The sequence below is a fragment of the Mirounga angustirostris genome, unplaced genomic scaffold (genome assembly GCF_029215605.1).
Source record: "Mirounga angustirostris isolate CCGP_5_RB_7025 unplaced genomic scaffold, mMirAng1.0.hap1 SCAF_17, whole genome shotgun sequence".
Lineage (NCBI taxonomy): Eukaryota > Metazoa > Chordata > Mammalia > Carnivora > Phocidae > Mirounga > Mirounga angustirostris.
In genome coordinates this window covers 33,430,005-33,457,669 of record NW_026991725.1, presented here as the reverse complement: position 1 = coordinate 33,457,669, position 27,665 = coordinate 33,430,005, and the positions used below count along the sequence as shown (strand labels likewise).

Here is a 27,665-nt window from a genome sequence, read left to right as displayed (position 1 = left end):
AGCATGGGGAGCCTCTTAACAGCTGTGCAATGGCCCTTCCGAAGGACAAACAAGCCCTCGATGCCCTTCTGGCTCTGCCAGCACAGTACGTCCCGAGCTGTTGCAGGTGGGCGGAACGTGACCCCGAGGCCCAGTTCCTTCCTGTTGCAGGGAGCGCAGCTCCGAGCTTGGGCCTGCGGAGAGTTGGCCCGATGCCCAGGCCTGCGGGGCGTCTCACCTCCACCTGTGCCTTGCTCCCCCAGCCGACCAGAAGAGCCTTCGACCTGGACTGGCTACATGGGAAAAATGTTCATGGCTGCTTCCAACTACCTCCCCACCCAGGTGTCAGACATGATGAACCAGGACAGGGCCTTCGCCACCGGACGTTTGAATTTCTCTGGGCAGAGGAACATCTGCGCCCTCTCCACGTACGTACAGCCCCGCCCACCCCCCCTACCGGCAAAAACCTTTTCCGGTCTGTTTGCCCCCAGCGCAAAATCCCCAAACACGTGCGGGGAGCCAAAGGACAGATGGCCAAGAGGAAGGGCGAGCAGACTCGATGCCTGCCGTGTAAAGTCAGTTGCTTTTCCTCCCCGGTGGTCATGCGTGTTCTGGGGGCGGGGGGGGCACGGCAGGAAGTTGGCATGGGAACCCCAACTTTCCGGTGATAATGACACTGTCTTGAAAGCAATTCCCATTCTTAGATAATTCTGTAACAAGGCTCTAGTTCCACGGTCCGGCTTCAGACACCTCTGGGCTTGGCAGATACTTTATCTAAGTGGTTTAAAGGAGTTTGTTAAAGAAGCTAATAAATGTTTTTTTTTAATTTGATAAAACTAGCCAGCAACGCGGTGAGCCAATTTTGTCCTTTGTCCTGTCACTGTTAAAGGCGGGAACCCACGTAAGCCAGGGGCTGTGTCCCGCTCAGGTCAGCGGATGCTTTTGTTGGCAGTGGCTTTTCACGGAGGAATAGCATGCATGCACCTCCTTTTGTCTCACTCCCACAAGTATTTTCAAAGACAAGAAATAATCCTCGAGGTAAATCACCAGGGTCAGAATGCCGAGAAATAGCCAGACACCCAGAACCGGGGGCCCGCGGGCTGGGTACGGGTCTCTGATGGCAGGAGAAGCGGCAGGGGGAAGCTGCTCCGTTCCCCGGCTCTGTTGTCATCACGGCGCATGTTTCCCTTGGCTCTTAGGATCCAGAAACTGCCGAGGCTGCTGGTCGCATCGTCCGATGGACACCTTTACATCTACAATTTGGACCCTCAGGACGGAGGAGAATGTGTCTTAATCAAGACCCACAGGTGAAGAGACTGGTTTTCACAAAAGCCTTTGAAGAGCGGGTTGCAGTGGGTTGTCGCGGGGCCAGGAACGACGAGCTTCAGGGCGCTCGCTTATCTTCCTCACTGGCCTTCTCAGGGGGCAAACCTCGAGCGGGCACCCGCTTTGTGCTGGGCTCCATGTCAGGCGCCCTCACCACCCAGGACGCTTCTGGAAAAGCGCTCGAAGAAAGGGAATGTCTCCCTGCAGCCTTTTCTCCTCATACGTAATGGGTGCTCAAAAATGGTGCCCAAACTGAATTGAGAAGTTCTCTTGACGTCTGTGACCGAGAGCAAGGTGACCTCTACCTGCTGTGACAGGACAGAACCAGCTGCCCCTGCCCCCTCGGCCTCGGAGCCCCCCCTCGCGAGCCTGGCTTAGCGTCCTTGCAGGTGCATCAGGAAGAGCCGAGGGCCGATCTTCGCTCAGTAAATATTAGAGAAAGGGGTCATTGTGAAGTTGCATGATTGACCCCCGGCCGTTGAAGGTCACTGGCAGGTCACGTGACCCAGCAGTGTCCGGCTAGCTCTATAAGCTCGAGTGGGCAAGCCTGAGCTTCCTAGTGCTTTTCCTTCTGGCCATAGCCTGGATATGTGATGATCTCTCTTCTCTCCTCCCTCCCCTCGCACCCCCCCCCCAAACTGCTGCAATTAGCTTGCTCAGCTCAGGAACAACAGAAGAAAATAAAGAAAATGACCTCAGACCTTCATTACCTCAGTCCTACGCAGCAACTGTAGCCAGACCGAGCACCTCGGCCGCCTCCACGATGCCAGGTGAGTGGCTGTGGGGGCCTGGCCGGGGGTGCCGCGGGGGCGCGTTTCTCACAGCGCTGTCTTCTCCGTCACCTGCGGACGACACTCTCCCTAAGCCACTTACCTCCTCCCAGGGGCGGCCACGAGAGCAGCCTTTTAAAGTCAGGTCCCTAAACCTGGCAGGCAGAGCCCAAAGTTGTTGCCTGCCCCACAAGCAGTGTCAACCATTGCTCTCTCTGAGAACTGGCAACAGGTGGAGAGTTGGAGGTGCCTGGGGTAGAGGGTGGGTCAGGACAGCCCCTCCGGGGGCTCAGAGGCCACACCCGGTAGGGATTTTGACTCATCTGAAGCTGTCTCTCCGTTCAAAAAGGCAAAGGCCTCCCATCCAAGTACTAACCAGGCCCGACCCCGCTTAGCTTCCGAGCAAAGGCAGCTTCCCGTGGGTTCCCTGGAGGTCCCGCCCCGGGGTCATGGCATAAGAAGGGCAGACCGTGGGGCTTCTCTCATGTCTCATTCTTGGTTTCCAGGTTATTCTGAGGACGGCGGAGCCCTCCGAGGAGAGGTTATTCCTGAACATGAGTTTGCGACGGGACCAGTGTGTCTTGATGATGAGAATGAATTCCCCCCTGTGAGCAATAGGAATCCCTAAAAGAGTGGCTCAGTCTGTGTGCTTAGAAGGAAACGTTCACCTCGGGCAGGAGGCGAAGTCACTTTCCCTGTTCTCTGGCGCTGCAAGAGCTAACCTCCCCTCTAACAGTCAGAAAGCCATAGCGGGTGCTCTATGCTGCAGGCCCCACGCACGAGCCGGCAGGTGTCAGGCTAAAGCTGGCAGCATTCGAATAACCGAATACTAATCCAGAGAGTCGCAGCGGCCTCACGGCATTCGGGGGCCTGGAATCCCGAATTAACTTGGCTTCCCTGGCAGTCTCTGTGCGGCTCACAGGAGGAATTCGTGCCTGCGTAAACTCCCGTTTTCCTGAGGCTCCTTTAAGGATGTCCTTGCAGAATACTGCCGCCTTGTTGCTAAAGACGATGATCTAACAGGGCTGGGTCCGCTGTGCTCAGCAAGGGAGCTAGACCCCCACCCTCCTCCGGCTCTCACGGCCCCCTGGGCTGACCCCAGGCTCCCTGCGGCCGTGTGGAGGGTGGGAGGCTCAGTGGAGCGCTCCCCTGCCTTTCCCTGCATCCTGCTTCAGCCGTTCTGGCAGCGAGCGCCCTCCGGCTTGGCCGGGTGCAAGGTTTGGCTTCTTCCAGCATCCCCGGCCAAAGAGGATTCTCGCCCTGGGGGGCTGCCAGGGCCTCCTTAGCTTCTGACTCTTCAAGCTTCCATTTTGAGCAACACGCAGACGGCTCTCGGGAGCTGAGGTTAGAGAGTGGCACAGATAAACCAAAAATCGTTTAAACTTGGAAGCCGTGTCGGGGCCCAGACTTAGCCAGAGTCACCCTCCTGGAGCCAGACTGGGCACTGCCTCAGGGCCCGTTAGGTCCTGGTCTGTGGTGTTTTCTCCTGAGCGTTATTTCACGTCAGTTGAAATTCCATTTGCAAAAGGATGGGGTGCAGGCGTAGTTTCTTTCTTGTATAAGTCCTGGAACAATCTGGTAAGCCCAGTCAGCTTTAAAAAAAAAAAGGCTGTTTTGGGGCCCTCCGTGCATGACGAGAGGGCTGGGTTTGGGATTGCCCGTAAAGGCTCTGTGGATTGCAGCTTGAGATTTACATATCTGGCTTTTAACAGATTGCCAAACCCAGTGCCAACAAGTCCAGTTTATATTTTAGGGGTGGAGAACAGTGGTTCTTTAAAATACTCATTATAAATATAAAAACAGCTGTTGGCTTGCTGCCTCCTGATAAACCAGTTGTTTGGCCTTTGGGTTCTCATGCCCCGACTAGCCATAAGGGGAGTTCTTCCGTCCCCCCCAAAAGTTGGCGGTCATTTACCTGATGTTGTGTCTTCTAGGAACCAGAGCAGAGCAGATGCAGTGGGGATAAATGTGTCCCACTCTGTCCGGATTTAGAGTCTTCACCCACTAGGTTCCGTTTCAGTAATTTTGGTGAAAGTCTGTGACTGCTACAAAAGACTATTAGGTTATTAATTAGATCCTTAAGGGTCATCAAAGTAAACCCTACAGCCTCTGTACTCACACAATTGGAGTACTTCAGATACCGGCTTTCAGGAGGTGGTCCCCTGCCAAAGAACACCTGTATAAAATAATAGGTACACTGTGTAGATCATTTGTTTGGAGATAAAAAAAAAAAAAATGGAGATGCTTAAAATCTAGTGGTAGAACTTGTCGAGAGGCCTGTTCACCTAAACACTGCCAGGAAGCTGGGTCTGAGCCACTTGTCCTGTCTCTCTCTTAAGGACCAAATGTGTGAAAGTTGGTTTAACTTGCATCCGGGATTTTTATTTAGACACAAGGAAGGCTTCCTGCCAGTGAGAGCAGTGATCACTGAATGAGATCCCTGTTAGACCCTAGAGCCGGTGGTTGGGGTCATGGGGGGCCGTCAGGCCCCAGCCCTGCCCTCTAGCCTGCAGGCAGACGGGGAGGACAGGACCGAGCTTCTGCACGCTCCCGATGTCGTGGCAGACAGCCTTCTCCATCTCACTACATGGGGGTCAGAGGCGTGAGGGCCACGGGGATGTCCCCTCGACATGGACCATCTCACGCCCTTGTTGGCAACAATGTCCAACGGGAGAGGAGGTGCTGTACAGCTCCTCTCCCTGCCTTATTCTGCATCGGTATGCCTATTATGGGTACCCGGCCAGAATTCACACCTCTACCCACATCCCTTCAAAACTTCCGGGATTGTGAAAGGGTCTTGGAGTCTCAGCTTGGTTTAAATCCCTTCTCTTTCGGTTCAGATCATGGCCTTGCCCAGCTAATCTCGAGGGGCTTCCCGGGCCTTTGCCTTCAGAACACAGGCATTGCGAGTGGGTCTTTTTTTTTTTTTTTTTTTAATATACTCACACTTCCCTGGATATGATCACTCTTATCTCCTCGAGATTTACTTTGCTCCATAAACAATGAGAGAAGAGAACTGATCATTTCTGGTACCTTAGAAAGGTGCCATATTCAGGAAGCAGTTTTTGTTGCAAGAACACGCCAACCTTTACAAGTCTGCGTATCCTCTGACACTAGTCTTATTCTCTTGAGCAAGAGTAAGGGAATTGGGACCAAGGGTATTTACTGACTTTTTAATAGTGATTTAGCAGTCTGTGTTTACAAGTAAGATGAGCCTTTAAAAAAAAAAAAAGCATATGCATATAAATACACATACACACGTATTTTATACAGAGTATTTTTTGAAACTGTGCCATACCTGTTTACACCTAAGTAAGATGGGTGGATTTTCTGTGGCCATTGAGTGAGGGTCAGTCTGTGGACATATGGAAAACCTCTGCAGTGCCCGGCCTCCCCCTGCTGACCCCGCATGGGCACAGATCTGTTGATAATGCAGCCTGCCTAACCGCCTCTTCCTGGAAAGAGTAAGGCCATTCTGTTTTGATTTTGGTAGATAATCTTGTGCCGTGGAAGTCAGAAGGGCAAAACGAAGCAGTCATGATGAGAAGCGCACCTCAGAAATCAGGACACCCCCTATCAGGTGGTTTTGGAGAAAACAAGGAAGGTGGAAGAATGGAGTACAATTGTGTGTGCGCAAAGGGGGGCAGGTGCCACCGCTTAAGCCACGGGACGTGGTTCACGGCTCTCCAAGCTCTCCTCTGCCCTGGTTGCCAGTGGGTACGGGAGACACCATGTACACATCCTGCTATTCGAAATACGTTACAGCCACAGTGTCAATGCTAACTAACCATATTGGTCTATAACCGGAACTTCATATGTTAAAGGGCATCCTTTTTAAATGTATGCCATGTAAAAATGTACTTATAGGAAAATCTCTTTGAATTGTATTTCTTGTATATTACATACATATAGAGAGACTGTTTTCAGCCAGGCAAAGTATTTTTGCAGTGATTGCAATAAATCATTTATTACCTTTGAGTCCCATTTAGGATGCTAATAATAAAATCATGGCGATGCATTTTTGAGGTTTTAAATTTTTATTTCTTACTGGTTTTAGGAAGCAGGAAGGATGCCTAAAATCTTTAGAATACAGTCGTTTGATCTTTAACAGGGGAGGAAGGAGGCGGGCAGGGCCGTGGATTTATCTGTGGGCTCTTCTGCGCTGAGACCCGGAAACATCTAACTCTGTCCTAAGTCTGCATCCATGCTGCTCAGGGCACCCCCCAGCAGCCGCCCAGAAATGGAGCATCTCAGGCCCCACCCCAGACCTACTGAGTCAGAGCCTGCCCTTCCACGAGCTCTCAGCTGAGAGGTATGCATATTAAAGATGGAGAAGCAGTGCCCTAGATCCCAGCTGGGATGAACCTATCCTAAAGCAACCAGCCAAACTGGGTACAGAAAAAGGAAACTAAAATGCATTCAGTGCCTGTGCCGTGGCAGGTCATGTGGCAGGCATTTTCGTAAATCGCCTTCTTTCGTCCCCAAAATCAGCTCGCGAGCTAGGTTAAATAATCACCCATGTTCAAAAGCCAGGGTCTTGAACCAGGGCTAACCCCAAAGCCTGGGTGCTCTCCGCCCGAGCTCCGCACGCAGGAGGGACTGCAGGGGGCGCAACGCGGGGGCTGCGGGACAAAATTCTGAGACTTGGCTTTTACAGCATCTGGAGCTGGAACTTGCCCGCTCTTCCTGACATCTTCTGCCTGGGGGAAAATCGGTCCGTCAGATGCTCTGGCAACGGCAAGCGACGTGGTGGGGATTGCAGCAGGGGGTCACGGAAGGATTGCGAGTATAATCCGCTCTGGAGGTGGTGTCACGAGCAACGTCTAGGAGAACATCTGCAAGAACCTCTCTGACCTTGGGCACTAGGCCCTGGTATTCGGCACTACCTCTGTCTAGAGGCACAGCTTCTGCAACATCGTCTTCTAGGTTAAAAATCAGGGGAGGCTCATGATGCTGCTCAGGCCCCACGTCCCCATCACAGGCTCTGGCTCCGCCTAGAGAGAGCGTGACAACAAATACCCCGTCAGACCCAGCTTTGGCCTTATACTGGAAAGAGGAGCGCTGTGATTGATTATACACTAACCCAACCATCCCAGGACTTGAATATTCAAATGATTGTTCTGCCTGTCAAAGAAACCACCTTGAGATTTTAGGTGCTCATTCCAGTGATGCTCCCACCGGCCAGAATGACTTCGAACTTCTCCCGGACTTGCCTTCAGAGCCCTTTTGACAGCCAGTCAGGGATTTCTCGTCTCCACCCTTTGCGAGGAAGTAAGATTTTTTTTTTCTTCCGAACATTGATTTCTTGAACACCAAAATCCTCAATTTGGTGGACTGGGCAGGAAGGCAAGGTGAGTCATTTCACTTTGGGTTGCAGTTGAGATTCGTGTATGAATTCGAATCTGGCTGTGAAGGCAGCCTCGGAAGAGGAGTAACAAAAAGGAGTCATGGCTGCATCCTTAGCTGTTGATGATTCAGGTGACTTTTTTTTTTTTTTTTTTTTTTGCCTTTTCCATACAAAAAGCAGTTAAGGTATCTGGCAGAAGTTAATATAATACAATCGAATAAACAAAAGGAATCCAGGCAAAGGACAGCCATCAGAAAGACAGCAGTTCCTGAAGCCTACTTTGCCTCTGAGCTTCCTAGCAGCCCAACAATAGGGTAGAAACTTATCAGTTACTCAGGGGAAGCCAAGGTTTTGCAGGACCTGAGGTGTGAGAGAAACTTCTCCAGGAGCTCCTCCTCCAGGGAGAGAAGAATGGGGAAATCACACAGCCTTTAGGCAGCCCTCCTTAGTGGTCTTCCTCCTACGGTTGACATTCATTCAGGTCGTTCAGCAGAACGTAAGAGTCCCTGTCTTTGCCTAGAATTTGGAGTCCAATTTGGCTCCTCTTCACTGCCAGGAAAGGGCAGCGAATGAGGTTTGCAATCAGTCGAGCAAGGGCTAGGACAGACGCCTCTTATGAAAATGTAAGACTTCCACTTAGAGGATCATGGAAGAGCTTGCATGGAACCAGCCCTCCTATGGATAACACTTCTAAATTCTAGGCAACATATTGAGGGAAAAAAAAAAATTGAAGGCACCAGCAAATGACCAAGGGAGGCAGAAACCGAAAAGAAGTTGATCATTGAAAGACAGAGGCCGCAGGGAGTTGGGTCTGCATTTTAAGAGTTTCCCACCCCGCCTAGAGACACCCCTCAGCCTGTGCAGCAGGGAGCAGCTAGAGCCCAGGGAGAAAGGTGTCGTCTCTTTGGCTTGAGGTGTCCAGGGACAGAGCTCAGGGCTGCCAGAACGGGAGAAAATGGATGAGTAGAAATCTCAGGAAGGAGGAGGGAAACAGAGAGGAAAAGCCTCAAAATCCGTGGATAAACCCCCTCCACATCATTCTCTAATCTAAGGCAATAGATGTCAAGACATGTCATTTATCTGAAATAGTTTTAAGTAATAAGGATGTGGATTTTCAAAGAGAAGGGGAAGGGAGAGATCAGAACATGTCCCACTCTTCCTCCCCAACACACATCCAGCTGTTGAGAGGTCCGTCCTCCCCATCCTCGTGCTCACGCTCCTGGGACTTCGGTGACTCCTCAGAAGAAGAGACCTCCCCTCCCCTGGGTATCATAATTCCTGTCCGATTGAGATCGTTTTAAACAGTCCAGTTACTTCATAGTAACATTCAGGATTCCGATCCTGTGGTGCCAAGGGCTTTCTGGCAGGGCTGTGACTTCTGAAATTAACTCAGCCTGGAGAAGCCATACCTCTGAGATAATGTAATGTAAGGACTGTAATCTAGAAACTTTCCATCTGAAAGCATAACAAATATCTGACAAACCAGTATTTTAGGTTTTGGAGAATCAATAATTCTTGTGGCATTTTTTAATATCCCTCAAGTTATGAACTCAAAGAACTTGTTTTGTTTTAATGCCACATTTTCTTCGGGATCACGTATTTATACTCAGGGAAAATCATTTCTTTATTATATAATTCTTTGGAACGCTCTAACACGAAACAACTGAATCAAATTGGAATCTGCACCAGGTCCCGGATTTTGTTTTGTTGTTTTGTTTTGTTTTTCATTCACTAAAAGAAAAATGTTAGGGTCCCTACGAGGTATGAGATGCTGTGCTCAGCACTTAAAGACAACAAAAACAAAGTATCTTACAAAGCTCAAAACTAGTAAGGGAAATACAACATGGACCCCCTCCAAACCCCTCCAAAAAACCCAAACAAACATGTACCCAAATGACTGGCATATATGGCAGAACGTGATCATTATCAGAGTTTTTCCAAATTGTACGCAGCCGGGAGGATGAGAGAGAGTTTTATGACCGGGGTACTAGAATTTGATGTGAGGCCCTTGCAGCTGAGAGAGGTTTTGATATGAGGCCAAGGAAGAAGGTCGTTGCTCTTGGAGAACTGACCCTGGAAAAGTGTGGAGACCCAGGCTGGAAGGACCCTGAACTCAGTGGGCAGCAAGAAGCCACTGGAAGATTCTGAGAACCATCCTGACCCAGTATCACACTTCTACAATATACATTTAAGATGGTCAGCGAGGGAACCAAGATGCAGAGAGACTTCTGTCAGTTTGCTAACTCGACCTCTCAAGTCTATTTTCTGAAACAGTCTATTGTCCAGTAAATTACACTTTCAAATATCTCTGAGCTCCCATTTCATGTTCAGCCAAACTGGCATTTAAAGCGTAACAATGGAATGAAACATTCTTCGGGTGGAAAGGAACTGTGTTAAGTGTGCTGACCAGCTCCGAGCTTGCTGGAAATGTCAGCCAACGGTAGAAAGCCCTTGTTTCCCTATTTGTGGGGGCAGATGACCTGTGCTGGGGGTCCCTAGGTGCTGAGAGCTCCCTGAAGGAGGGCAGCCCACACTCACTCCTGGAGGCCTCAGGGGGGGTCCGGGCAGGGGACACCAGACTCACCGCTGATGTAGAAGGCCTTGTAGTGCCCCAGGCGGACTGTCTGAAGGGCTCCGTACTCTCCAGCCGCCCCACTGTTGGGGTGGAACAGCACCTGGGAAAGAGGAACAGAGCTTCCTAACCAGACAGCCATGCTGGATACTCCCTGGAAAGCATTCCTTTCTCTGTCATGGTGTCTGGCCCACCAGCCCCACCCCACCCTGGCCCGAAACACTGACCAACACGGGCCTGTGGGCCACACCGGCCAACCCCCTGGGGGGCCTCCACGAAGTAGCTATTTGGCCAGTTAATCAGAGTGGGCTGCCGCTGTGGTCAGATTCCTAGGCCTGGTACCAGCTACAGAATGCACAGGGTCCAGGGCAAAATCAAAGTGAGAGAAAGCTTGTTCAACCTTGAAGAATTTCAAGATGGCACAGCACCTGCTCTTGAAACCAGCTGCAGGGCTGTCCTAAGTGCGGGGGGCGGGGGGGATGTGACCGCGCCGGGTCACACACCTGCTGGGGCCCCAGCCCTCAGGTTCAAGATAGGGCCTGGGGACCTGCCTGTCTTACAGATCTTCCCAGGGATTCTGACGCAGGTGTTCCTCAGATCTCCTTGGAAAAACGGCTTCTTCAGCATCCAGTTGATTTTCTCGCTCTCCCTGGAGCAAGGGGGGCATAAGAAGGCATCCTCGAGAGGACAGCTCCGCATGATTTCTCCAGAACTGGGCACAGCCAAACATGGATGTCCTCACCTTTGACTCAATCCCACCCCACTCAGACTGAGGAAATCCTCCCTCATCAGGCCACTGATGAAAGAATCACCCTACAGAGTGGAAACACCTAATTCGGGCTTTGCCAAGGGTGGGATCTGGTAGAAAATAAATGACCGGTGTCCTTGGTCAGTTGGTGGGTTTGGGCTGCAAGCGGGAGACCGCCCTGGTATGAATCATGACCAATATATATCACTGGAAAGGCGCTTACGTGATTCAAAGTTTCCATGGGGCTTAAAAAAAAAATGAGAAACATCTGTTGGAGCAGTAAATAGCCGTCCCCCCAAGTTTCCCGGCTGCGAGAGGATGCCGAGGGCGGGGCTCCTCCCACACCTGCAGCTTCCGTGCTCTGCTCTCGTGACAGTCCCCGCAAGGCCCCCAGCCAGCGTGATGACAGCAGGCTCCTTCCAAACAGGAAAAGAAGTCATAACTCAAAACCCACTCTTCTGCCAGGCCTGCAGGAAGCCAAGCCCGTCACTGCAGGAGGCCATTCGGTTTCCTTCTGGAGAAGGCAGGAAGTGGGGGACTTGGAAAATCATCTTGTCCACCGACCTAAGACGCACTCAGACATCCAGGAAGTGGGAGTCGCGCTCCGCTGGTTCAAGTCATGGACACGATTTGAGTCTCAGTCACAGACACTCCATCAGGGTGGGCTGCCACGTCCAGGATATTTATGCAGCGTTACCAGAGGCAACTTGCAAAATCCAAGAGGAAAAGGAAGCAAAACTTCAGGTTGGCTCCGGCTCGGAAACCAGGATGGGTTTTGTTTTCCTTCGTGCAGACTGGCCAGGGCGGTCTTGTTTCTATCAACAGAGGAAGAAGGCTGGCAAATTTACACATGAATCACCGCTGAAGATGGGTCCTCTCCCAGGGAGGGGGGGGGACACCCCGCCCGAATTTCAAAGATGACTTTATCTTCTGCAACCACGGTGCACCTTCTTCCTTGCCTTTCCTACCTGTTTGCTTTGTTTCATTTTTGTTTTGTTGTTTTAAGCAGGAGAGCATGTCCTCGGGCCCTGGAGGCTGGTGTATATCACACACACACACACAGACACACACACACACACACACGTGCGCACACAGGTGGAGCTGCAGAGCTCTGTCTCCAAACGTGGCCAGCCACTCCGCATGGCGGCTTTCACCGCTAGGGGCCTCCCTAAGAGAAGTGATGGAACTTCCAGAGCCTGCAACCCAGCTCCCATCTCCTCAATGTATGGCCTCCAGGGAGGTGCCACGTCTTTCAGGACCCCCAGCTGTCCCAGACCGGTTTGGACCGGCAGATGCAGAGCCATTAAAGAAGCCTTCCCTTTGTTGACAATCTGTGGATTTGGTTGCCACCTGGAGCTGCAGTAGGACTCGACCCGTGGGGATGTGACAACATCCAGCTTCCATCCGGGACTCAGGCAAAAGTGCGATACCTGAGGCAGCCTCCTTTCCCCCTGCTCGTGGTTACCCTCAGTGCCCAGATGCAGACCCAGGAGCAAGACCACGGCAGGCTGGGGGTGGATGCTACCGGTTTTAAACACCACCCGACGTCCCAGGGGACCTCAAAGGAGATAATGAGAAGATCGTTCTGTAGGAAAACCCAGTAGCCCATGATCTGCCTTTAAGTAAACCCTCCACATCGGGCCTGAGTAGGTTGCCAGTGGGCCTGTGGCTCTAGGTGGCTTGAGCTCTTCATCTTGTGGTTACTTCATTTGCAAAACAGGGAAGAACCCCATTGCTGAGCCGTATTTGCATACTGTTTTTGAGATATCATCTAGGAGTTACTTTGAGCTTCTTGAAACTGGAGTGGTTTTCTAAACCACGCCCTGTGAGAGCCCTTGGAAGCCCAGGACCCATCTGAGTGTGAACACAATTAAAGCGTGCTGCTTAAAACTTCCCTGGGGAGCTGCGAAGGCGTGCAAACCCATACGCATATGAATGCATAGCTGTATGATCACTCACTCTACCTCCTGGCCTCTCTTCAGCAAATTCAAGGCGATTTACTCTAGCCTTTTCAGCAGGTGACCAGAAAAGACCGGACTGGGGGCCAACAATTACCTGTGCTGCCCTCAAACTCCAAATAAACTTATCTCAAGCGTCTTCACAAACACTGTGGGAATCTAGTGCTCTGGGAGGCTGGGTGGGCCAGAAGGTGCCAGCAGCCGAGCGCTTTTGCTCTAGAAGGTACCATCAGCGGCTTCCGGTAAGCAGTGCGGGCGGCTGTTTCCTCCTGGGCCCCGGGGTGCGGTCAGGGAGCCGACCAGCAGCCGCACTCTAGCTGCGTCCCCACACATCATGGGTCCCCCCGAAAACCCCCAACAGTGCTGTGGCTGTGTCTCGCCTTCCTGCCGGGCGTCCCGGGCCCACGCCCGTCGGGCACTAGGCCAGTAACTGTGGCCCCGAGCCTGGGCCTCGGTGACTCTGCACAAGGCAGCCACCCGCGAGGGAGTGAGCGTTCGCGCGGCTGAGAACGGAAGTGAGCGCCAAGGAGCTGGCTTCCACAGGCACACCGGCCACGTCAGGGAGCTCGGAGTCCTTGAAGCGCTTCCTGGTGACCCCAAGTATTCTATTAGTAGCTGTGGTAATAAACACTCGGGAGCACCTCTCCACTGACGTCTCCCATAACCCCCCAGGGTCACATACTGCAAGCCTCCAGCCCAAAGGCGGAAGCCATCTTCCTGCTGCTTTGCTGCCGCCAGCCGTAGAGCCCAGCCTGGAAGGGTCTGCAGCTCTAGAAGGTTCCGTATTGCAGGAGAAGCCGTGCTTCTGCAGAGGGCATTTCAGGCACGTCTGACAAGCCCCAGAAACGGCATGAACGCTCACAGAAGCATGGGGGGCCCTCTCGGGGCCAGAGTGCTGGCCTGCCCCCAGCCGGCTGAGGGCCGGGGGCAGCTTCGGTGACGGCCACCGTACATCTGAGCAGCATTTGAGTCACTTCCATGTGACCCTCGGTAAAGACACAAATAGACCCTTTGATGTGTGGGTCCCAAACTGAGAAGCCATGTGCTCGCTAGGCCCTACAAAGGGGTTTGGGGTTCCCTCCGCCCACTTCCTCTTCCTTTGGGTGAAAGGAAAACACATGGAAATGACATGGAAAGGCCATCAGGCCCGACACATCCTGGCTGTCACTGCCCCCGAGCGCCTCAGCACACACGAGGAGGGGACCCTGCGGTGCAGGCGCTGCAAAGTCACAGGCCGGGCCCTCCGGGAGCCGGGGCGGGGGGGTGGGGAAGGTCAGGGGCATAAAGCCCTTGTTGGCCCTGCCATTCAAGAGCTGTTTCGTTTATGTGTCTGTTCATTCATTTGTTCATCAGATCCACGTTGACTGCATGCTGGCTGGGTGCCAGGGACTGTGAAGTGCACTGAGAATTCTTGGTGAGATCCTTGCCTTCTGGAAAGTTCCATTCTAGTCGGGGAGCCCCACGATACACAAGTCACTCACACTACTCAGCCATCTCATCCAACAAAAACATGCCAGGTGCCTACGATGTGTCAGAAAACTCAATAATTATGAAAAAAAAATCCTGTGTTATGGGAAATCAGCACGCCTGTATACCCGCTCTAAGCCAAATTGTAAAACGTAAGTCTGGATTGGCAAACTGGATTGATCGTAGGGGAAGAGGGGGAGAGGAGTGGAAAGAGAGGTTTGTCTCAAAGAGGTCGTCCATCAGGCCTTCTCAAACTAGGCCTGGAGCAGCCACCTCTATGCATCGTCCAAGGATGGTTCTCTTTGCACAAAGGTGGCCCTGGATGAGAGGCAGCAGGCCAATCTCCTGAAGAGCCTGAGCAGAGCACACACCTCCTCCACTTACCCTGTGCCCAGTCTGCGACCAGCCAAAGAGCACCTCAGACGCATCCAAACCGTCAAAGTGCCGGTCCTGGGGCAGGCTGGCCCCGGCCAGAGCCACCACAGTGGGGAAGATGTCCAGCACACTGCGGGAAGAACAAGACAGCGTCAGCCCCAACTATTCCCAGACTCTCCCTGGCCACGCTGTGGTCCAGGCCCACCCAAACCAGCCCAGACTGAGCACCTACATCCTCCTTCGTGGCCCGTCCCCCTCTGCTTGCCTCTCCTTTCTTCGGGTTCCACCTGGGTTTCTGCTCCCGGAAGAGGCAGAATGGCACAGTGGTTGTGCCCCCAGACCCTGTGGCTGAGAGTTACCTGGCCTCCAATCCCAGGGTTGCATCTCTCTGGCTTCTCAATGCCTCAGTATTCTATTCTCTAAAATGGGCATGATGATAATAGTGCCCACCTCATGGGGTACTGTGTGGATGAGACACACAGAGAAGGCATGTAGAAGACCTCTGAACGGACTCACTGAGTGTTTGTGTTATAATTATTCACAAGAAGGGCACCTGAGTGGCTCGGTCAGTTACACATCTGCCTTCGGCTCAGGTCATGACCCTAGGGTCCTGGGATCAAGCCCCTCGTCAGGCTCCCTGCTCAGCGGGGAGTCAGCTTCTCCCTCTCCCTCTGCCCCTCCTCCCTCTTGTGCTCTCTCTCTCTCTCAACTAAATAAATAAAATCTTTTTAAAAATCAAAATAAAAAATAATCATTCACAAGAGCCTCCCTATGGACCTAAGAATGAAGGGGTTCTACCTGTCACCAGTTAAGCCACAGCCACTAGCTGAGAGGGGACAGAGTGTGACAGGTACCTGCTGGAGAATGCCCACTTCATTATTCCTTCCCTGGGTCTCCATGTCACAAATATTTAGTCTTTGTTTAAAATGCCACGGTACGTGAAACATTGCACCCCTTTATCTCAGTTGCTTTTCCCCCATTACAAAATAGTAAATGTTTACAGTAGGGGAAAAAAAAATAGAACATCCAGAAACATAAAAGAGGGAACAACGCACGAATAGTGCATTATCCAAAGCTACCATTTTGTTATCATTTTGGTGGATTTTGTTCATGCGATTTTTTTTTAAGTCATGTGGTACAATTTTACTCTATTCTAGGGCACATCTCCTGCCAGCCTGCTGTGCTTTCTCAGAAAAAAGCTCTCTAGCATAAACCAATGGACTGTCCTTTCAACAAAGCTGTTTAGATCCAAGGGCCAGGCCAACTGAGGCAGTGGGCTGCGATGCAGTCAGGAAGGCAGGGCCAAGGCGAGGGGTACTCCCCGGGAGAGAGGCCCTGGTTTGCCTGAGGCTGGGCACAGCACTGAGCTTCAGGCACACTTTTAGGGAGGCCTCAGAGGCCACACCTCCCACTGTCACCACCCAGAGGTTCCGGGAGGGGTTCTCTGCCCAGCAAGAGGGGCTGTGGGGAGGGACTAAGCTTCTGCCCACCGTGTGGCCCTGCCTACAACCCCGGGGCAGAATCTCTCCCTGGACGATGGCACAGAGTGTTTCTGGTTCGCCTTCAGCTTTCACGGGCCACACAGCTGGTGGCTTATCTCTGGAGATACGCGTTCCAGGAGGTGGCATCCCACATGGGCCAAGTCAGGAGTGCTGAGTAAGCACTAACAGAGTCCAGCACAGTCCAGAAACCTGTCCAGAGTCCAAGGATCCTGGGACAAACTGGGCAGCACAGAGCACTGCAGTGCAGTCTGAGAAGGCCATGGTGGCCAGGGGCTGTTGGTTCGAGCTTTCTCTAAATTGCACCCCGAAGAGAGACCAGCATCACAAATGGGTCACATCAATGAGCGAGAAAAACAGGATCTGTGTTCGAATGGAACCTATGGCATACTTTCTCTTTCCATCTTACGTTTTCTCCCTGGTATCAGGAGGCTTCACATCCTCTAATGGAAGAAAGCATGAAGTCTAATGTGCTTGGGACCCTAGCATCTCAGAATTGGTCAGGATGCTCAGAGGTACCTTGCCCACCCAGAGCATAAAGAAAACCTTGGCCCACGAGAAAATCTTCAACATCTCCAATGACTTGCCAATCCAGCACTGATTGTCAAGCCCAGGCTGTCACCCAGTCTTTCCTTCTGTGCTGGGGGAAGCCAAGCCCCTGAAGTTAGCCCTGGAAGAGGGCGAGGTTCCTGGGCACTCACGGTCCCAGTGCCATCCCAGGACTGGGCCCCCAGCTGAGGCGTGAGCTTAGAGAAAATGTTGGTCTTACAGAGGCCACCAAAGGAAGCCCAGCTGCTCCCAACCTCAAAACCCATCCAAGATATTTACCCCAAAGATACAAATGTAGGGATCCGAAGGGGTACGTGCACCCCGATGTTTATAGCAGCAATGTCCACAATAGCCAAACTGTGGAAAGAGCCAAGATGTCCATCGACAGATGAATGGATAAAGAAGATGTGGTATATATATACAATGGAATATTATGCAGCCATCAAAAGGAATGAGATCTTGCCATTTGCAACAACGTGGATGGAACTGGAGGGTATTATGCTGAGTGAAATAAGTCAATCAGAGAAAGACATGTATCATATGACCTCACTGATATGAGGAATTCTTAATCTCAGGAAACAAACTGAGGGTTGCTGGGTGGGGGGTGGGGTGGGAGGGATGGGGTGACTGGGTGATAGACATTGGGGAGGGTATGTGCTATGGTGAGTGCTGTGAATTGTGCAAGACTGTTGAATCACAGATCTGTACCTCTGAAACAAATAATGCAATATATGTTAAGAAAAAAAAAAAAGAAGAAGATAGCAGGAGGGGAAGAATGAAGGGGGGGAAATCAGAGGGGGAGACGAACCATGAGAGACGATGGACTCTGAAAAACAAACAGGGTTCTCGGGGGGAGAGGGGTGGGAGGATGGGTTAGCCTGGTGATGGGTATCAAAGAGGGCACGTTCTGCATGGAGCACGGGGTGTTATGCACAAACAATGAATCATGGAACACTACATCAAAAACTAATGATGTAATGTATGGTGATTAACATAACAATAAAAAATTAAAGAAAAAAAAACCCCACCCAAGAAACCGGTCCTGAGAGTCTTTAAAGAGACGCAAAAAAAACCCAGAACCTACATTTTCAAGTTTCTGCGGCTGATGCTACTTGGGATGGAGGCTTTGGGCAGGGCCACATTCTGACTTTCGATGGCTCTTTGTGGGCCCTGTCTTCCATACAAAATATTAAAAATTCGAGTTCACAACTGTGTTGACAGAAAGATGCATAGGGAAACAGTATATATTAAACCATTTTCTTCAACCTAAAAGTTCTTTTTTCTCCTTCTGATTTTAGAAGAAATTAAAAATCTCCTGCATCCCTAAAAATCTCGTGGGCCTGGCCCTGCCCCCCACCCCTGCCCCGGCCTAAGGGACAAGTCGGCCCTGGCTTCCGGAGGGAGGAAACCCCACTTCCCTGGGCCTGTGCTTTCTCTGCACAGTGACCCAAAATGCTGCCATCAGAGTGGGCAGGGGGCCACCTTTGCAGGTTCTGCTGCCCGTATGAAAATAGCTTCTTTCTTTCTTAATATGGCCTCAGCCAGCCCGCGCACTGAAAGTTGTCCAGAGGGAGTGCGCGTGCTTGTGTTCCTCTCCGAGGTGTTGCCACAGGAATCTGGGCGCGGAGAGCCGGCGATGGGGACGACGCCGCGGGGTCCGGCCAGCCGAGCACAAGGGCTGCCAGGAGCTCGCCCAGGTGGCCCAGCAGCAGCAAAGGACAGGTGTGGATGGGAACTAGGGCTGGGCCATGCTGGGCCATGCCGGGGAGGGAGCATCCCAGGGCAGACGGAAGAGCTGGGAAGGGAAGAGTTTCCTAGAAGCTGGGGACATTGTATCTGGGGTAAGGCGGTGTGATCTGAAGACAGGAAGTGCGAAGGGCAAGGGGGCTGCCAAGGGAAGGATTGGGGGTGCATGGGCCTGAACGCAGAGGGAGGGAACCGCAGAACTTCCTCCAGGTGGCAGGAGAGTGGGAACCGTCCCTAGGACGTGGGGGCAGCTCCTTGAAGCATTTAGTTGCAAGTTTCTTCCTGTTGTAATTCCCTCTTGTGAGCCCTGGGAAAAGTAGGAACACACCCCTTCCTGGCCTGAGTCACTTGGCGAATGGTGGAGAGGCTGCAGCTTCCCCCAGGGCCCTGTCCCAGGTCCCTCTTAGAGGCAAGCAGACCCCACAGCACTGTTTCCAGACAACACGGGGGTCCCAGAGTGTCAGGAGCCCCCACCACAGAGCATGCACATCCATTACCTAGCAGAGCACAGCTAGGAGCAGGGGTGGGTGTGAGACCCCTCCCCATCTCCCGCTCCACCACCCACTGCCCACGGGAAAGAGTGGGGGACTTTGAAAGGAGGTGTGTGGCCAGACCTTGCCCTCGTGGTGACACCTAAACCACAGGACGCTGATGTAAGCATGATGTTCTTGTAGCTTTGACTTCCGGGACTGGGCCTCAGGACAGGACAGAAGCAGGCGAATCACCCTCCCACACAACTGACAGCACTTCGGGTATCCCAAGAGAGCCACCAGGCACCCCAGGGGACTATCTGCTCTCCCCACTAAATGGAACCTCTAACTGTTTTTCCAAATGAGATCTGGTCACCTTGTACTTGGCCTAGGAATCTCTGAGGCTCTGTTCTGAACAGAGATGGCAGGCTCCCAGCTCAGAGATGCAGAACACAAGCTTCACCTCTTTTCACCAGAAATCACATTAAAACTGTGGTTCTCAACCAGCACGAGTCTGTCCTTCCCGGGCATACCTGGTGCTGCCTGGAGGCCCTTTGGTTGTCACGACTGGTGGTGGAGGGGCCGTTGGCATCTAGTGGGTAGAGGCCAGGGACATGACTCGACATCCTACAATGCCCAGGATAGTCCCCCACAGCAGAGAATGATCAACATTGCCAGGGTTGAGCTGTCCTGCCTTAAGAGCCTGAGGTTCAAACCACCAGGCCCTTTGACGGACGCTGCCAAAGCCCTGCCCTCCTGAGGGTGGGTTAGCTCCTAACCGTCAGGATCTTTCTGTCTGGTTTGCTCACTACTCCATCCCCAGTCCCTAGAGCAATGCTTGACCCACAGCTGGACACAACCATAAATATTTGTTGAATAAAGGAATTCCCCTCACTCTGTTATTGTGTCCCTGGGCTTTAGGGTTCGGGACACGTGTGAGACCTTTCTTTGACCTCGTTTCGTCACATGGGTGTGCAATGGAACATTCACAGTGTCTCTGAAAGGGAACCAATGGAATTAGTCTGCACCCCTCATCCCTCGTGCCCCGCCCCCAACGCACGCTTTACTCTTCTGTATTCATGTGAGTATTTAGATCAACCTGTCTCTTCTCATCATGGCTCAGGGCCACCAGAACTGAGGTGTAAGGAACTCTGGCCTTAGCTCTGAATGGCTCAGGGGAGTTATCTCTGTTCTGGAAGAAGATCTATATCCCCCCCGAGGAATCAAGTACTAGCCGAGGTGCTAAGCACTCTGGGTGCTAGTTCCTGGCTGGGCACCCGAGGACATGAAGTATTCTCATCAGTTTCTTGAAAACGGATCATAAGTCTCTTCTCCTTAGAACGGACCCTGAAGGAGTCATGGAAGAGGCACATGATGGCCCTGTGTCTCTGGCAGGAAGGACACTCCATCCAAGTTAGCTTTACGTGGATGGACTCATGGAGGAAAAGAGCAAGGGGGTGAATCCTATGGAGACAAACTTTCCTGCTACAACTAGGTCAACTTTAACACCCAAGAAAATATCCTATGGGGAGCTGATGGGGTGTTATCAGTCTTGTCCTGGTAAAACTCCAGGGGCCCCCAAACAAATGTTATCTTGTACCAAGACTTGCTTTTTTCAGTCTCCAAACTATTACCTAAGTCAGTTGTCCCCTCTGAGGCCCTGAATCGTTAACGCGATGGTGCACTGTTTTTGCGGCGCTGTGGCTGACTGTAGGTGCAAAAACCCTTCTCAGAGGAGAAGCACGTGCTTGGTTTTCGGTGATGGAACTTGAGAGACTGCCCAGTAATTCGTGCATGTGCAGCCCAGCCTGTGAACACTTGGCCCGACTGCACCAAGTCAGCCCCATAAAAAGCAGCCCGTCTGGCCCTCTTCCCGGCCAGCCTGACATCAGACTCCAGCCCACGCTGTTGTCACACCTGCTGGCATCCCCCCACCCCTGACAGCAGGGTGCCCCCTCCTGATTGTATTGTACAGGGCTGAGCTGGAGTCTTGGGGGCCCCCAGGCTGCCAGGGATGGCGCCTACCCCCCTCTCCCCCACCCCGGCCATCAGAGCTGTTTACCCTTGCTTTCCCCTGGGCTTCGGTCTTTCTCACTGCTCCCCACCAGGTCCGGGGATGCTGGAAGGAGCCCAGGAAACTTGTTTTCCTCTGTGAGGCTGTGTTCCTTAGGCCAGAACCCATTCGGCTATTGGAAGAGCCTAGCAATTCCGTCTCTAACCAGACCAAAAGCTCTGAGCACATGAGCAGCACCCAGGCCCCCTTGTCAGTGAACACAGAGCAGAACCACGGAGAGGGAGTCCCCATCCGAAGGAGTGGCAAGTTCCCGTTGTAAGCCTCGGTTACAGACAGCTGCAAGCAACTCCTCTCAGAATGGCACAGCACGGCCACGGGCCATGCCAAGGAGACTCAGGCTCTGGGATCTGCCTTCATAAGGAGATAAGGGCGAGGGAGGGAGACGATCTTATTTACAGTCATCCTTCTATTTAAGGGAGCAGCCCGTGAACTCACCTCACTGGAGAAGCTTCCCTGCCAGAGGTAGGAATGGCCTCACCTACAGTTCATTCTTTCCTTGCCAGCCTGGTGGGGCCACCTCCTTCTCCCTCCCCCTCCAGGGCAGGTGGACACCTAGATTCCGTGATGGCTGGTGACACGCTGGCTTCACACGGGCGCCCTGCGGCCACCTGCCCTACCCCCGAGGATGGAATGGCTTCAGTGGTCTATTCCCTCCCTTCAGCTGAGCCCAGACCCAAAGGGGAGATGCGGCTGTGACCCTCTCTGCCCCCGCAGTGTCGGCACACACCGCCCTGGCTCGGCATCAAGACCACGAAACCCACCGAGTCCCCTCTTCACTCCAACATGATCCCCAGAGGACGGCCTGAAAAGAGCCACTGCAGCTTTAACTAGCACCGGGAGATCGGAGCTGTGGCACTCAGAGCTCTGGGGGTACCTGGGAGCACCCGGCCAAGGCAGGTGGCCGGGGAGGCCGCTCTTCTCGAGGTATCTACCACTGAGGCGTCTGTCCATGATTTTCTTGCTCTGCATCCCAACGTGTCAAGAGAGTTTGGGTCTCCTACCTTAACAGGGCGGTGCTGGTGACATTGACAGGAACTCTGCCGGGCCAGTAAGCCAGAGCGGGGACCCGGTGCCCTGCTTCCCACGTGGTCTGCTTGGCCGGACTTCCCCCTGTGACGGGACACATACAGTCGGTTCTCCGGAACCACGGTCCTTTCCTAAAGGCATCCTGAGAGTCTCGGATCACTCCCACAAAGGAAGGACTTCTTTTATAACCAGCTCTTTTTACCGCTCTAGCTCACATCTCGCATTCCATGCTCTTATTTTCCTGGATTCAACATAGGTAAACAGTTGCTCCTGTCACTCTCTATTGAACCATGTCACTTTATTTTCTTCATGACAATTCTAATACTTTGAATTGTCTGGTTTGTTCATTGACTTGCTGATGGTATAGCTCCACACCATGAGACTCCATCAGTCTCATACACCCAGGACATAGTACATATTTAACAAACAGGTTGAATAAAAATGACTTTTCTTCCTACTGATCATAATGTGACTGTTTAGAATTAAAAAAAAAAAAAAAAAAAAAGACAATTATTTGAAAAGAGAGAAAGGCTGAAACTCCCCCAGCTATTTGATCTGCTCAACGCCCAACAACTGATCTGGCACGGACTTTATTGTTGTATTTTGGTTTTTGCTTCACTTCGTTTTGTTTTTCTTTTGAGTTAATGAGTCATTCTTGTGTTGTGGAGACAGCATTAGTAATAGCTCGGACCTCTTGCCTCTTGGCGGGGGGGGGCTCCTGGGTCGGGTAAGAACAATCTATGTGCAATCTATGAATTTCCACTTTGGTAATTAAAGGAATTATTTTCGTAACCACGAAGTCAAAAGTGACCACCAATAAAACGATGACCAGCGGGCTGGAGGAGATGAGGTCATGTTTTATGGAAACATCCTGAATTCATGCAGCACTGAATTAACCATGACCATCCCCACCACTCCCACACACACCCCACCCTCATCCTAGATGAGCCAAGGATTCCACAAAGTTAGCGTGTAGAAAGCCCTTCCAAGGCAAACGCTGTATGTGGCTCACACATATCGCGGTCATGCAACTTCCCCATGTTTGGCTGGCGCGAATAGGAAAGCAGTGATGACGGGCGGGAGGGGGGCTACAAGACCCGGGCGTCTGTCGCTCTGTACTCACACAGCTGCAAACAGAACCTTTGATGTCCCTGGCCCAGCACACCCCACCGGAAATGCTCGGCATTCTTAGGATTTTCTCATAACCAGTTTGGAGTCCCCCAAGTGTTGAAGTAAGAAACAAAACATAAAACAACTCACGTCTATGGACTGTTTATGCTCTGGGGTGTGGGACTCTCAAAACCAAGTGGAGTTGGGCAGGCTGAATGGGAAGCGCTTGGCTCTCTGTCGAGAGCCGCCCTTCCCATAAAGACGTACAGAGCCCACTTTCAATTTTTCACGCACATGGAACAGGGAATCCAGAGCTGCAGCAAGCCTGAACCGCACTCCCACGTGGCTTTGGAATGCATAACTCACGCTGCAGCTCAAGGCCAAAGAGCAGAGAGGAAGCATCCCCGATTGCACGTGCTAGAGCCCTGCAGATAATTCTACCACCCCCACACCCAGAGATGGGCATCTGTATGGAAGCTGGGCGGGGGGATAGATGGGTGAAAATAGGGAGCCTGTTTTTTACATATCTACGCTGCACAAAATTCAAACAGACTCTCTTCATCTCTGAGGCCAGATGCGAAGGACAAGTGAAGCCTCCAGTTGGAAGAAGCAAGCCCAGAGTTCCAAGGACAGTCATGTGGGAGGCAGGATCGAGGGAAGGCACAGTGGGGGGGGGAGGGGGGGGGGGCTGGGGCACCAGGGCTGGGTCTCTGCCTCCAGCATGTTTCCAGAAGAACACACTAGCGCCTCCTTAATACTTTTGCTAATTGACCTTCACCACTAGGGGTTCTGTTGTGTGCCATGACCTCTTGTGTTGCTCTTTTTCAGGCAACTGATTTTCCTAATTCGGTTTTCAGAGAAAAAAAATTGTTCGATACGTTTGCCTTATTTCAGCAGCGGGTTGAAAGCTGGAGGGATTAGAAGGAATCCAGCCAGCTATAAAAAGTGTGTGTGTCAACAGAGTGGACAGTCCACATGGAAAGATTCTGGAGTTAAGAGAAAGAGGATGGCTGTGTATGGCCACTTGAGGAGCGAGTCCCCTCTGGGTCATCAGGACTGGCCAGCCAGTGATGTCTGCACTGTGACTTCTGGCTTTAACAGGAAGACGCAACTACATATTCCAGCTGGGCCCACAGACCTCCTCCTATAGCAGAATTTTATCTTAAAGGAGTCCAGAGTGTGAGTAAGCAATTATAAAAAAGATCCACCTTGTTGAATCATGACATTGTACACCTGAGACTAATAGAACACGGTATGTGAATTACACTTCAATTAAAACCATTTTTTTCTTAAATCCCCCTCATTGTGGAATTGTCTTGCTCTAAATCCAAGTATCTCACTGGCCCTGCCAGGTGGACAAACTTTAAAAAGATTCCACTAGCATCCTCGGTGGGTCCCCAGAGTTGTGGCATCTGATTATCAGAAACATCTAACAGTGTTTGTTTCGGTTTATCTGCACTATCTAAGGCTGAGTCCCAGGATAGCTGCCCCTGGTCCCCCAGTACTCTGCAGTGATACCTGCTCCCACTAATGGAAACTCATTCTGAGTGAAACAGAGTAATTACAGTAACAATAATATCTCCCATTTATTGAGCCCTCCCTAAGTACCAAGTTAAAGTACCTCTAAGCGTAATGCTAAGTGCGTCCCTGCATTATCTCATTTAATCCTAATGACAACCTTGCAAGCTAGGCACGATTATCCCCATTTTTTAGATGTAGAAACCGAAGCTCAGAGAGGTTAAGTCATTTGCCAAAGGTCACACAGCTAGCAAATGCCAGAGCCAGGATTTGAATCCAGGTCTAACGACAGAGCCAGCCCCTGACCCATTATGCTAGGACAGTGGCTCCCACCCATCCCTGAATGCATATTAGGACCCCTAGGGGGGCTTCTAAAAAATACCCAGGCCAAGTTTCCTTTGCCAGAAATTATGACTTAATTTGCCTGGGATGGTACCTAGACATTAATATCTTCTAAAGCTCTCCTGGTGACTTAATGTGGAGAGAGCCCATCTAGGACAAGGGCAAGGAGGGTAAGGGGCAAAATCAGGAAGTGGACAGAGTGCGTTTCAAAATTAGATGTGGCTTATCTCCTTTCAAGCATAAGTTTTTGGGTTTTTTAAAAAAGATTTTATTTATCTATTTGAGATAGAGCACGAGCAGGGGGAGGGGCAGAGGGAGAGGGAGAAGTAGACTCCCCACAGAGCGGGGAGCCTGATGTGGAGCTCCATCCCAGGACTCTGGGATCATGACCTGAGCCAAAAGCAGACACTTAACCGCTTAACCGACTGAGCCAGCCAGGCGCCCCTAAGTGTAAGTTTTATATTGCCCACACCTTTATACCTTTATGCTGTAGGATCATAAATGTAAGCCTATTAGTTACAGAAGTAAGAATAATAGCTAAGTCCATAAATTGAACTTCTATGCACGTTTTGATTTCAAATTAAACTTCTGCGCACTTTTTGATTTCAAAAGCGATTCGTCACTTCAGATAAACCTTAATACTTTGATCAGTGGCAGGGGCACATTACAAGTGTTCGTGACATTTGGCTTTCTACGGAGAAATGCATGTCTTATGGGCGTGAGAACACATTCTAGTGCACTTGTGGTTAGTTATGACTCTAATTAAGGCAGAACCTCTTACTTAAAGCAATAAATATTTAGCCTCAGCAACCAAAACATAAACAGAACCATGATTCATGAATTTGCTTTCTTCTTCTTCCCTGGCTGCGGAAGTGAGGTGGCATTCCATGATGCACTGAGGACAGGGAAGGCCGAGGAAGACTCACCCCCACTCCCACCCCCCCACCCCCGCCCCGTGCACTGCAGAGTAGAGGTCTTTCCCAGGAAGGACACCCTGCCATGCTTCACTGAGTCACGAAGGCAGCCTGGCAAATAAGGAGGTTCACAAAGTTCTCAGTACAAAAGAAGCACCGGAAGGGCCCCCAGAGATTCTAACTTAATAAGTCTAGGGTGGGGCTCTGATTCTAGGTGATTCTGATGCCAGTGGTCTGAGGACCGGAGTTTGCGAAATATTAGCGAGGGAAGTAGGAAGATGAGGATGCCTTTGGAGTCAGGCAGGTCTGGGTGCCCTTCCCTTCTCAACGTGTGGCCTTGGGCAGAATTCTTAACCTCCCTCAGACTCGATCTCCTCAGCTGTGAAGGGGAAAAATGACTGCATCTATCTCATGGGGTGGTGGGTTACATAAGATAATGCATATAGGGCGCCTGGGTGGCTCAGGCGGTTAAGCGGCTGCCTTCGGCTCAGGTCATGATTCCAGGGCCCCAGGATCCAGTTCCCCATGGAGCTCCCTGCTCAGCGGGGAGCCTGCTTCTCCCTCTGCCCTCCCCCCTGCTCATGCACTCTCTCTCTCTCTCTCACGTGCTCTCTCTCTCAAATAAATAAAATCTTAAAAAAAAGATAATGTATATAAAGTCCTGAGCCAGCTCCATTGGCATAGTGCCTGCCAGAAGTGCCCAACAAATGCCATCCAAAAAAGCTCAAAAAACCAAAAACAAGCAAACAAACAAAACTACCTAGAGAGAGAAAAACAGCAGAAGTTGCAAGTTGGCAGATCACACACTAAATCCGGCCCTCTGACAGTTGGGTTTGGCACGAACAGTGTTTTCTGAACTAATTTTGAATAGACAGGGCCCTCTCTCCAGTTTACTGAATCCCTAACACTGCCCACAGCTTAGGAAAACAAACATGCATTCGTTTATATTACCTGCCTGGCATTTGTATTTGTGACTTGGGTAGAAGGACAGGCCTGTCCTGAGCAGAGTGCATTCTATAACCTTCTAAAGAAGCAGGCTCCGTTTCTAAATATAAATACATGTCCTTGCCAAGGATACTCACAGCATACTAGTTTTCTAGAAACACAGGGCAGACCAGCCCCTGTTTGGAGCGAGGACTCTGGCTGGCCTGGGGTGGCCTTGAGCGCAGTGATGGGGACATTCCAAGCCGGGTGGCCAATGTCCCAGAAGGAGACACAATTTGACTTCTACTGGGTCCCCACCAGCTGGCCCTGCCCACCCCCTTCCCCTCCGCCAGGGCCAAGAGCCAACTTCCCGTGTCTCTCTCTCCCTCACCCAGCCCCGCCTCTGACCTCTCTCCACCCACCCCCTGCCCCAAGCAGAACAGAAGGCCCAGGACGCGGAGCCTGCTTCCCAGTGGGAAAGCTCAAGCAACAAGCTGATAGCATCAAGTTACAAACAACCAAGGTCTCCCAGAAGCCGAGGATGCCAAATTCAACAGAACGTTTCCTCATCACCAAGGGGGAGGAAGGAACAGTTCTGCTCTTCAAATAAAACAAGAAAAGATTTTCCAGACAGAGGAGCAGTCAGTTAGGGGACAAACAAGGTGCTGGTTCTGTCCCGGGTAGGAAATAGGTCTGGAGTGGGAGAGGGAGGGACGGCTGCTTTGAGCCAGGGCTGCCCTGGGGCCCCAGGCAGCTCCACGTCGGCTGTGCGCGTGCCCCTCACGGCCCTCTTGGTTTGGGAGGAAGTAGGGGCACTCTGTTCTGTCCCCAGCCCCCTGGTTAAGTTTCTCCTCAACCCTGCAGGGCGCAGGCCAAGCCCAGAGGAGCATCCTCACTCCTGCACAGGGTGAAGGGATGGCTCCAGGAGACACTGCCTCATCCCATCAGCTG

The 27,665-nt window shown here is 51.7% G+C and overlaps 2 protein-coding genes across 2 annotated transcripts in view; one reads left to right on the top strand and one right to left on the bottom strand.

Moving 5' to 3' along the window:
* WIPI1 (WD repeat domain, phosphoinositide interacting 1) overlaps positions 1-6,093 on the top strand; it is a 32,947-nt gene extending 26,854 nt beyond the window's left edge. The window contains exons 9-13 of the mRNA XM_045888583.3: positions 243-407; positions 1,179-1,286; positions 1,957-2,075; positions 2,582-2,682; positions 5,569-6,093. Coding sequence (XP_045744539.1) covers positions 243-407; positions 1,179-1,286; positions 1,957-2,075; positions 2,582-2,682; positions 5,569-5,616 — 541 coding nt within the window. The 3' untranslated portion in view covers positions 5,617-6,093. The remainder of the gene's footprint in view (positions 1-242; positions 408-1,178; positions 1,287-1,956; positions 2,076-2,581; positions 2,683-5,568) is intronic.
* A 129-nt stretch (positions 6,094-6,222) lies between these two features.
* Positions 6,223-27,665, bottom strand: part of ARSG (arylsulfatase G) — a 101,654-nt gene continuing 80,211 nt past the window's right edge. Inside the window, exons 9-12 of the mRNA XM_045888580.3 lie at positions 21,882-21,990; positions 14,552-14,672; positions 10,007-10,097; positions 6,223-7,069 (exon numbers count right to left, since the gene is read on the bottom strand). Of these exons, the coding sequence (XP_045744536.1) occupies positions 6,795-7,069; positions 10,007-10,097; positions 14,552-14,672; positions 21,882-21,990 (596 nt within the window). The 3' untranslated portion in view covers positions 6,223-6,794. The remainder of the gene's footprint in view (positions 7,070-10,006; positions 10,098-14,551; positions 14,673-21,881; positions 21,991-27,665) is intronic.